Genomic DNA, 12,319 nt, shown 5'->3' on the forward strand with positions numbered 1-12,319 from the left:
AGTGGAACATTATATGGCCTTTATTATTTTTTTTATATGGCCTTTAATGTGGCAGAATTATATGTACAAATAAAAGGTGATGTTCTCGATAAATTATAAATTTATTTTTTGGGGGGGGCTGCATTGGGTCTTCGTTGTTGGGTCTTAGTTGCTGCACGTGGCTTTCTCTAGTTGCGGCGAGTGGGGGCTACTCTTCGTTTTGGGCACGGGCTTCTCATTGTGGTGGCTTCTCTTGTTGCAGAGCTTGGGCTCTAGGCGTGCAGGCTTCAGTAGTTGTGGCTCGCGAGCTCTAGAGCACAGGCTCAATAGTTGTGGCACACGGGCTTAGTTGCTCCGCGGCATGTGGGATCTTCCCGGACCAGGGCTCAAACCCGTGTCCCCTGCATTGGCAGGCGGATTCTTAACCACTGAGCCACCAGGGAAGTCCCTCGATAAATTAGATACCAAAAGCATGTTGCTCTGTGTAGGAATGTAAGAAATCACATTTCTTTTGCAATTAAAAAACACACACAACTACAGATTTATAAATATTTATTTATATATGGGAAAAAAGTCTGGAGGGTATAACATACCCAACGGTTGACAGGGATTAACTCTGAGGAAGTTGGATTAGGAGAAACTGGGTAAGAGGAGATTTTCACTTGTAACATTTGTCTTATTTATTTATTTATTTTTACCATAAGCACATATTACTTCTGCAATTAAAAAAATTGATTTTGTAAACTCCCTTTTTTTTTTTTTTGGCTGTGTTGGGTCTTAGTTGCGGCACGCGGGATCTTCGTTGAGGCTTGCAGGATCTTTCGTTGCAGCGCGGGGGCTTCTCTGTAGTTGTGTGTGGGCTTTGTAGTTTGCAGCACGCAGGCTCTCCTGTGGCACGTGGGATCTTAATTCCCCAACCAGGGATTGAAACTGCGTCCCCTGCGTTGGAAGGTGGATTCTTTACCACTGGACCACCAGGCAAGTCCCGATTTTGTAAACTCCTTCTTCTAGCTCTTTGTTAAGGGGGAATTTGCATTAGTGAAATGCAGAGATCTTAATTAAGTGTACTATTTGCTGAGTTTTGGTAAATTCATACAACTGTGTAGTCAAGACTCACCCCCATCAAGATATACACCATTTCCATCACCCAGAAAATTCTCTGCATTCTTCCCCCCTACCAGGAAACCACTGTTCTGATTTCTTTCATCTCCTAGTTTTAAGCCAATTAGTTACTACAGTTGATCACAGTCACAGGTCTTTTGAGACCTGTGATTCATTTCAGAATGTACTGTGGACTCCACAGTTTTCCATAATCCTATATAACACTACACTATTTTATTCTTTTTACTGGCTATGTAATAATCCTTTCATCTGTTCTTTGTAGTGAGCTAAACTACTCACTAAAACATTAGTGGGGACTTCCCTGGTGGCATAGTGGTTAAGAATCCGCCTGCCAGTGCAGGGGACATGGGTTTGAGACCTGGTCTGGGAAGATCCCACATGCCGCAGAGCAGCTAAGCCCGTGCGCCACAGCTACTGAAGCCCATGCCCCTAGATCCCATGCGCCACAACAAGAGAAGCCCGAGCACTGCAACAAAGAGTATCTCCCATTCACTCCAACTAAAGAAAGCCCGCGTGCAGCAACGAAGACCAAAAACGCAGCCGAAAGTGAATAAAAAGTTAAAAAAAAGTTAAAGCATTAGTGAACTATAAAACACAAACGGTGAGTTACTACAGGAAAGCACTAAGAAATCTTTGAGGATTGTGGATTCATATACCTACCTTTCATTTCTAAAAGGAGCAGTTCGGCTCTTTTTTGTCTTTTAAACTCATCATCACTTTTATTAGGTATCTTTTGACTTTCCACTATGAAAATTGAAGAAATTCTTATGCTTGAATTTGCCCTAAAACCTCCACCAACCAATTTTTATTTACTGTTAGTTTTTTAACAATGTAAAGCCTTGTAACATTTTTGTTCTACAAGCATAATTCAGATGAATGCAGTGCTTGCTTGTAGCCCTACTGGCAGTTTATTTCTGACTTCTTTATCTTAATTGATCTCTTGGTTGATCGAATAGCATCATTTAGCAGGTCTCCAGCACCTCCTCCCCTCCCCCCAAGTATGTCTCTTGTACGCTCTGTTTCCTTTCTCGCTTGAGAATTGCTTGTTGCCTTTATATTTAAACAACAACTTATAGGCTGGTTATAGTCATTTCAAGTCACATGTTATTTCCCTCAGCCCTTTGTAGACACTGCTTCTACAATCTTATGGCCTCACGTGTTGCTGTGAAGAAGTCTCAGGCCAAAAGATATTTTCCCCCTTACAACAGAATCTTGATTTTTCCCTTGGAGATCTATGGGATTCTTAGGCACTGGACTTTAGAAACTTCACTGGGATATACCTTATAATAATAATAATATAATAATAATTGTTATTAATATTTATAATAATAATTTATTATTCTCCTTAGTTTTCATTGAAATGCAATGTAATTTTTAAATTACAAGTCTTCTGGTAGTTCTTTGAATATATTTCTCTTACATATTTCTGCCCTCTCTGTTAGGAGGACACTGGTACTCTATATGTTGGTTTTCCAGTACAGATGCTCCCTGTGTTGGGACACCCCCAGACAGCCCAGGGTCTTGTAACGGGCTGGAAGGACTCACAGGACTCAGCATCTAGTCAGGCACATGGCGGGGATTTATTACACGAAAGGGGTACAAAAGCAGAATCAGCAGAGGGAAAAGGCATGCGGGGTAAAGTCTGGAGGAAACCAGGCGCGAGCTTTCAGGAGTCTCTCCCCATGGAGCTACCAGGACAGGCTTCATCCTTCCAGCAGTCAGTTGTGACATGTATAGAATCATTGTCTATGAGAGGAGCCCATTAGAGGCCCAGCACCCAAGGTTTTAGTTGGGTGCTGATCATCTGGGCGCCCTCTGCCTGGCAGGTAGTGAAATTCCCGGCTCCCAGAAGGAAAGCAGGTGTTCAGCATGACCACACAGCTTGGACGAACAGTTTAGGAACAGTAATTCAGTCTTCTAAGAGGCGGTTTTATATCAGTGCTGGGAACTGTTTGCCAGTCAAGTTTCCAGATGCTGGCCGAGGGCCAACCTTCCAAGCAGGCCTTTCTAAGAAGAGCTGTCGCAAGCCTGTTACATTAACTCTTTAATTTCAGAAGATTTACTATCCTTTACTTGCTGAGCTTGGCTAGTTCACTTTTGTTCTTTATTTTTTTTAATCTTGTTGTTGTTATTATATCCCTTTTTAAAGGTTCTTTTTAGTTTCTTTGAAACTACAGAGAGGTTATTTGAAATTCTGCCCTTTTTTGGTCTGTACATTTTGTACTGCCTTTTGTTTATTACAACTTTGTTTAGTACTATGGACGTCCCTCGGTATCCGTGGGAGATTGGTTCCAGGATACCCCACTGCCCCCCAACATACCAATAATCACAGATGCTCAAGTCTCATATAAAATGGTGTAGTGTTTGCATATAACTCATGCACATCCTTCAGTATGCTTTAAATCATTTCTAGATTACTTACAATACTTAATACTATGTAAGTAGTTGCCAGTGCACAGCAAATTCAAGTTTTGCTTTTAGGAATTTTCTGGAATTAAAAAAGAATTTTTTTTCCATCTGCGGTTGGTTGAATCCATGGATGCAGAACCTGAGGGTAGACAGGGCCATCTGTATCTACACATAGTTCCCAGTTTGAATGAATCCTTGAATGAGAACTTTCACATAGATTCACCTAGTTTGCACTTCGGGTCAAGTGTATACCTAGACAACTCATCAGATGTGTCTTTCAGAAATACTTTCACCAGGTCTTTCCTAGTGGCACAACTCTAGTCCTGGTGAGCTGAGCTGAAGAAGCCTAAGGCTCTCTGTGAGGGGGTCCAGCTCAGCTTTTTTGTTGGGGGCTTTAATTTTTGTTTATGCTTAGTGAACTCAGGGGAGGAGTGACAGAGTTGGTTGCGCTTTCCCTTAGCTACTTCTAGGCAGTTTGTCCAGTTTTGTTACAGAAAACACAGATTGTCTGCTTGTGCCAATTTTGCCAGTCCAGATCCTCTTTCATCTTTATCTGCAGGGAACAGGACACTGACAAGACATTCCCAGATTCTCCTTTTTTCTCTCTGACCCTCTGGTCCTGGATCTAAGCAGTAAATATTTGTTTAGGCACCCAGAAGCCTTTCCTTTGCAGAAGTATTCATACCCTGTTGAGGAACTAGGTTTGATCCAAATTTTACTGTGTTAGCTAATTATTCTTAATCATTTGGGTAATAGCTGTTTCTTAGTTTTCTTGCAAATGGAATTTTCTTTCAGGTTTTTCTTTCCCCATTTCTGTGGGCTTTAGAAAAAGGAATATATCTATACTTTTACTCTTTGACTAATCTTTTACTAGAAGCTCAACATCATCCAATTATTTAAGATATCATAACATAGGTTAAACTATTTATAGGCAGTAAACAATTTAAAAAGTAATTTCTCACCATAAAATTCAGGTTCCCTCATTTTAGTTAACATGCTATTTAATTTACTGATGAAATATATTTTAATGTTAGGAAGGTTTTATCACTGGTAATTAGATTGAACATAAGGTTGTAATGCTGATTTTGATGGTATCAGTGTCAACTTTATTGAAAAACTTAGAGAAAATGGAATGCCAGGCTTCTCTTCATACAAGAGTATTTTTTATTTTTTATTTTTTTATCAAATTATAGTTGATTTACAGTGTGTTGTTAGTTTCAGGTATACAGCAGAGTGACTCAGTTAAATATTCCTTTTCAGATTCTTTTCCCTTATAAGCTGTTACAAAATATTGAGTATAGTTACCTGTGCTATACAGTAGGCCCTTGCTGGTTGTCTGTTTTGTGTATATGTTAATCCCAAACTCCTAATTCATTCCCCCCCACTCCCAATACAAGAGTATTTTTTTAAAAAAATTTTTATTGGAGTATAGTTGATTTACAACGTTGTGTTAGTTTCTGCTGTACAGCAAAGTGAATCAGGTATACATGTACATATATCCACTCTTTTTTAGATTCTATTCCCATACAGGTCATTACAGAGTATTGAGTAGAGTTCCCTGTGTATACAGTAGGTCCTTATTAGTTATCTGTTTTATATATAGTCGTGTGTATATGTCAATCCCAATCTCCCGATTTATCGTTCCTCTCCACCCATGACCATAAGTTTGTTTTCTACATCGACAGAAGAGTATTTTTTTAATGTTTATTTTACTATTTATTTTTATTTTTGGCTGTGTGCAATTAAGTACCTTCTTACTATTTTTCCTCCAATCTTTATTACTGTTCAATTGGAAAATCATCTTTAATGTTGCTTCACTCCTTTATTTAGAAACAGGTCAATAAAAATCAAGCTTTTAGTATTTTTTATGGCCCTATGTCAACTTTTACATCTCCTTGCTAAAATTTCAGTGAAGCTGACGTACACCTTGACACTTGCATATGCTATCTTACATTTTTATACAATTACTTCTTGTGTTGAGGGATCCCCAAGACCACTCCCTGGCTCTGTGATTCCCTAGGAGGACTCAGAGGACTCAGCATATAATTGTATGCGTGACTATGATTTAATCAGTGAAAAATCTGAAGGAAAATCAACAAAATAAAAGGTGCATGGGATGAGGTCTAGGGAAAATGATTTGCAAGCTGTAGGGTCTTTTTCCAGTGGAGTCATACAGGGTGCACTTAACTCCCTCAGTAAACAAGCTTGACAACTTGTATGTGAGATGTCACCAGCCAGGGAAGGTCTAATGAGACACGGCATCCAGGATTTTCACTCAGGGCAGGTTGTGTGGGTACCTCCTGCCTGGTATGTACCCAAATTCCAGCCTCCCAGAAGGAAAGGATAAAGCTGAGAAGTTTACTGAGGTTTGATCATTTGGAGATCATGGGAAGAAAACACACTTAATTCCCCCAGCGAGGAGTTATGACAGCACATGTGAAATGTTGCCAACCAGGGAAGCCCATCAGACATGCAGTGCTTAAGATACTTGTTTAGGGTAATCACATAGGCACCCCTGACCTTTGAAAAAGGCCGCTCTGAGTGTTGGAAGTGAGACCCAGGCTTCAGTGATTTGAGGAATGGATGGGAGGTGAGAATTTGGAGAACACTCAAAAATGCTGGATAGCAAAGGAAGTAAAGAAGACTTACCTTTGTCTAGTTTAAAATATTAATAACTTACTGTGCACCAATCTACGACTTTAGAAATATTTTTGAATTCCTCGTATGTTGTTTGTTTTAGTCTTTGAAGGCAGGGACTTTATTTCTCTTCTCTCCTAATGCTGTTATGAAACAGTAATGCTTGTTAAATGATGAAGCAGTTTTTCTTTTTTTCCTTTGGGGGTTGTGATTTTAATCCACATGAAGCTTCATTGGGTGATTAGAATAGAAACACTTGATCATGTCCATTCTAACATGAAACGCATCAGAGCGGGTGATGGCAGATACCAGGCTGGGCCCCAAGGGGTCCCTTTTCCTGTTCTACCCTGTGTGTCATTTCCTGTGACCTCAGTCCTGCCTAATTATTTTTAAATTTTGAGGTATAGCTGATGTATAATATAAGTTATAGGTGTACAGTATAGTGATTCACAATTTTTAAAGGTTATGCTCCATTTATAGTTATAAAATATTGGCTATACCATTGGCTATTTTGCTGAAAGAATGCCATTTGTAGCAACATGGATGGACCTAGAGATGATCATACTAAGTGAAGTAAGTGAGAAAGAGAAAGACAAATATCATACGGTACCACTTACATGTGGGATCTAAAAAACCATGATACACATGAATTTATTTACAAAATGGAACTAGGCTTAGAGACATAGGAAACACATTCATGGTTACCACAGGGGAATGGGGGTGGGTGAGGGTTAAGTCAGGAGTTTGGGGTGAACAGAGGCACACGACTGTATAGAACATAGGTAACGGGCTTCCCTGGTGGCGCAGTGGTTGAGAGTCCGCCTGCCGATGCAGGGGACACGGGTTCATGCCCCGGTCCGGGAAGATCCCACATGCCGTGGAGCGGCTGGGCCCGTGAGCCATGGCCGCTGAGCCTGCGCGTCCGGAGCCTGCGCTCCGCAACGGGAGAAGCCACAACAGTGAGAGGCCCGCGTACCGCAAAAAAATAAAAATAAAAATAAAAAATAATAAAATAAAATAAAATAGGTAACAACAGGACCTACTGTGTAGCATAGTGAACTATATTCAATATCTTGTAATAACCTATATGGGAAAAGCATCTGAAAAAGAAATATCTGTATCTCTATATCTATCTATATAAAACTGAATCACTTTGCTGTACACCTGAAACTAACTCAACATTGTAAATCAACTATACTTCAGTAAAGAAAAACATATTGGCTATATTTGCTGTATCATATAATAGATCCTTGTAGCTCATTTTGTACCTAATAGTTTGTACCTATTAATCCCCTGCTCCTTTCTCGCCCTTCCCCACCTCCCTCCCCGCACTGGTGCCACTACTTTGGTCTCTGTATCTGTGGGTCGGCTGCTTTTTTGTCATATTCACTAGATTGTTGCATTTGAGGAAGCAGTTTTTGGTGCCCCTTACTATCTTGCAGTAGGATCCTCTTTCCATTTTCTTTTTCTTAAGTGTCCATCTTCTTTGAAATTAAAAAAAAAAACCTATTTCTTCTGTACTGATCTTTTTTCAGCTTTTTCTCATTTATTCATTAGTGGCATTCCCATGGGACGGTGAAGACCAAAGAGGTTATTTACTTAGGGTTCAGATTGAACCACTGAAAAGGTTGATAGGCGTTGGAGGTGTATCACTGTTCACTTTCTCTCATCTTGCATCCCTAGGAATAATATAAAACAACAGCCCTGTGAAGTTATTGTTGGAGCCCAGTGTGGCAATGCAGTCTTACGAGGAGCCCACGTCTATGTTCCAGGAATCATGTCAGCCTCAAAATGTGAGTATAATGTTTAGGTTTCTCTGTGGAACTGCCACTAAAATTTATGTGTATCATCAAATGGAAAATTTATTAAATCAGCACTCAGATATATATCGGATTTACTTTAATAAAGATATTTTCCAAGTTTTGCATTTAGTATAGCCAGTTGAGGGATATATCTCATAAGGGCTAATAAGTTAGGCATCCGTATATGGGTTTTGTGCCCATTTCTTTTATCCCCTTTGAGGACGTGTGTGATGATGTTTAGAGGATCAAGACTGATCAATAGAGCGTAAGATGTCAGTGAAATTTTGTTTTGTATTCTTTATTCTGTTGCCCTAAAACCTCAGGCTGCTGTCCTGTCATTTGTGAGGGGAACATTCGGAGCGTAGAATCTTAAATATTGGGATGAATCTTAGTATTCTTAATTTACTCTTTTTAGGGAATGTTAGGTTTGGGAAAAATAATTTAAATAGAAGATATCCTTCCTTTTCTGCTCAGCTAAAGACTTCCAGCTGAGGTCAGATGTTTTGAAGACTGTTCTGTATCTTTGTTTTCCTAGGGAGAAAAAAACATCAATTTGATTTATTGTTGGCAAACGTTTGAAAGTAAAAAGTTACATTTTCTATTAGGGGTTACAGTGAGACTGGTTAGTCTGCTTCATGCCCACTACTGATGCCCCTAGGCGTCCCCAGTCTTAAAGCTTGAAGACTTAAAGGCTTAAAGAATTTTCACTGTTCTGCCAAAGTACAGATAGATCAGTATGATATGATTTTCTTCTTTCTCTAGTTATGAAAGGTGGAGATGTTGTTTCCGTGTACTCTGATATTAAAGGCAAATGTAAGAAAGGAGCCAAAGAATTTGATGGAACAAAAATATTTCTTGGAAATGGGATTTCTGAACTAAGCCGCAAAGAGATCTTCAGCAGGCTCCCTGAACTGAAGTATGTCAGCAGATGCCATTTGGGGGAAATAAGCACCCTTTCTGTGGTTCAAAGAAAATGAAAAACAACGTAAAAAATATATCTAGAAAACTTTAATGATCAAAGGGCTTTTTAGTCCAGATATAGATGTGGCTGCCTTAACTCTGTTTTCTATTAATAGAAATATACTTCACCGACCTTAAAATATATATATATATATCTAGTTGCATTATATGAATGATTTTTTTTTTTTAGTATAAATTCAACTGGAAAATACTTTAACCCATATTGCTATTTTTGAGGGGAAAATATCCTTTTAGGTAAAAGAGTAAATGCTCAGATTAAGGAGCCTATTGTATATTAAGTTGAAAAGTTTTGTATCTTTGGAAAACATTACTTATCTTGATAAAGGATGAATTAGACCACCTCTCCAGATCTTTTTTTAACAGTCTGTGTGAAGAGAAAAGCTTATGGTTTTAATATTAAAAAGAAAAAAAAATATTTAACTAAAAAATTTACCAGAAAGCCAGTACTCACATGAATGCTTGTGGTCAAAAATTAATTTTCGGACTTACACCGAATTAAAATCCAAGTTATGTTAAAATCATCTCCAGTTGCTACAGGTGCTGAACAAATTAAATCGGTGGACAATCTAGTTTCTTATAATTTTTAAAAATTGAAGTATAGTTGATTTATAGTGTGTTAATTTCTGTTGTACAACAAAGTGACTCAGTTACACATATACATTCTTTTTTATATTCTTTTCCATTATGGTTCATCACAGGATGTTGAATATGGTTCCCTGTGCTCTACAGTAGGACCTTGTTGTTTATCCATTCTGTATGTAATAGCTCACATCTGCTAACCCCAAACTCCCACTCCATCCCTCCCCAATCCCCTCCCCCTTGGCAACCACAAGTCTGTTCTCCATGTCTATGAGTCTGTTTCTATTTTGTAGGTAGGTTCATTTGTGTCTTATTTCGCTTAGTGTTTTCAGGCTGTTTTAGGAATCCTGTGGACAGCTCTGTTACTCCAAAGTTGACAGCTGATGGAAACATGCTGAAAGCTGTGAATTTATCCTGCTCGGATAGAGCCACATCCCTGATTCCTGGGACAGTTTTTTATATTAAAGCAATTTGGATTTCTAGTTTATAGTTGAAAGCTGTGAATTTATCCTGCTAGGACAGAGCCACATCCCTGATTGCTGGGACAGTTTTTTATATTAAGCCATTTGGATTTATAGTTGAAATTAATTCTTCTAAAGAAATAGGCTATTTTCTCCACTTAGAGATAGCAGTAGTTTCCAAATGGCCAAGAACAAATACTATCTTCTCCTTGGAGTGCCTTCTGAAGATTATGCACACATCTGCTGTGTTAACCTTTGGGTCTGTAATGGGGAGTTAATAGCTTGACTGCTTCCTCTGGTTAGTTATTAGTGGTACTTGCTTTATCCTCTTATTTGACGTGGTGGTTCCAGTAACTGGGTCCACAGATTTCTGAGTACTCTTTTCTTTGTTGGTGGGAGTAGGAGGCAGCCATCTTTTAAGAAACTGTTGAGTTTAAAAAAATTTTTTATTTTTTATTGGAGTACAGTTGATTTACAATGTTGAGGTAGTTTCAGGTGACAGCAAAGTGATTCAGTTATACATACACACATATCTGTTCTTTTCCAGACTTTCTTCCCGTGTAGGTTATTACAGAGTATTGAGCGGAGTCCCCTGTGCTATGCATGCAGTAGGTCCTTGTTGGTTATCCGTTTTAGACATAGTGATGGGTGCATGGTAATCCCAACCTTCCAATCTTTCCCTCCCCCCACACCTTTCCCCTCTGGTAATCGTAGGGCATTCTCTAAGTCTGTGAGTCTGTTTCTGTTTTGTAAATAAGTTCATTTGTATAATTTTTTTAGATTCCACATATAAGTGATATATGAAATTTGTCTTTCTCTGTCTGACATACTTCACTTAGTATGATAATTTCTAGGTCCATCAATGTTGCTGTAAATGTCATTATATCATTTTTAATGGCTGAGTAATATTCCATTGTATATATGTGCCACATCTTCTTTATCCATTCATCTGTCAGTGGACACTTAGGTTGCTTCCATGCCTTGGCTATTGTAAATAGTGCTGCAATGAATATTGGGCTGAATGTACCTTTTTGAAGAATGAGTTCCTCCAGATATATGCCCAGGAGTAGGATTGCTGGATCATATGGTGGCTCTATTTTTAGTTTTTTAAGGAACCTCCATACTGTTCTCCATAGTGGTTGCACCAATTTACATTCCCACCAACAGTGCAAGTGGGTTCCCTTTTCACCACACCCTCTCCAGCAGTTATTGTTTGTAGACTTTTTGATGATGGCCATTCTGACCGGTGTGAGGTGATACCTCATTGTAGTTTTGATTTCTCTAATAATTAATGATGTTGAGCTTCTTTTCATGGCCATTGGTATGTCATCTTTGGAGAAATGTCTGTTTAGATCTTCCCATTTTTTGAATGGGTTGTTTGTGTTTTTGATATAGAGCTGCATGAGCTGTTTGTATATTTTGGAGATTAATCCCTTGTCTGTTGCATCATTTGCAAATATTTTCTCCCATTTTGTGGGTTATCTTTTCATTTTGTTTATGGTTTCCTTTGCTGTGCAAAAGCTTTGAAGTTTCATTAGGTCCCATTTGTTTATTTTTATTTTTATTTTCATTACTCTAGGAGGTGGATCCACAAAGATATTGCTGTGATTTATGTGATTTATGTGATTTATGTCCTTCCTATGTTTTCCTCTAAGAGTTTTATAGTATCAGGTCTTACATTTAGGTCTTTAATCCATTTTGAGTTTATTTTAGTATATGGTGTTAAAAAATGTTCTAATTTCATTCCTTTACATGTAGCTGTCCAGTATTCCCAGCACCACTTATTGAAGAGACTGTATTTTCTCGATTGTATTGTCTTGCCTCCTTTGTCATAGAATAATTGACCATAGGTGCTTGGGTTTATTTCTGGGCTTTTTGTCCTGTTCCTTTGATCTACAAGTCTGTCTTTGTGCCAGTATCGTATAGCTTTGATGACTGTAGCTTTGTACTATAGTCTGAAGTGAGGGTGTCTGATTCTTTCAGATCCGTTTTCCTTTTTCAGGATTGCTTTGGCTATTTGGGGTCTTTTGTGTTTCCACATAAATTTTAAAATTTATTGTTCTGGTTCTGTGAAAAATGCCATTGGTAATTTGATAGGGATTGCATTGAATCTGTAGATTGCCTTGGGTAGTATAGTCATTTTGACAGTATTGATTATTCCAACCCAAGAGCATGGTATATCTTTCTATCTGTTTGTGTCATCTTCAGTTTCTTTCATCAATGTCTTATAGTTTTCAGAGTACAGGTCTTTTGCCTCCTTAGGTAGGTTTATCCCTAGATATTTTATTCGTTTTGTTGCAAGGGTAAATGGGATTGTTTTGTTAATTTCTCTTTCTGATCTTTTGTTGT

The 12,319-nt window shown here is 38.5% G+C and overlaps 1 protein-coding gene across 5 annotated transcripts in view; it reads left to right on the top strand.

Moving 5' to 3' along the window:
- Positions 1–12,319, top strand: part of NSUN6 (NOP2/Sun RNA methyltransferase 6) — a gene marked incomplete at its 5' end in the record, with an annotated part of 67,564 nt that overhangs the window by 7,975 nt on the left and 47,270 nt on the right. For all 5 annotated transcript variants that reach the window (XM_079700826.1, XM_079700827.1, XM_079700828.1 and 2 more), the window contains 2 exons: positions 7,831–7,940; positions 8,712–8,865. In XM_079700826.1, coding sequence (XP_079556952.1) covers positions 7,831–7,940; positions 8,712–8,865 — 264 coding nt within the window. The remainder of the gene's footprint in view (positions 1–7,830; positions 7,941–8,711; positions 8,866–12,319) is intronic.

This window comes from Hyperoodon ampullatus, assembly GCF_949752795.1.
Source record: "Hyperoodon ampullatus genome assembly, chromosome: 3".
NCBI classification, from domain to species: domain Eukaryota; kingdom Metazoa; phylum Chordata; class Mammalia; order Artiodactyla; family Ziphiidae; genus Hyperoodon; species Hyperoodon ampullatus.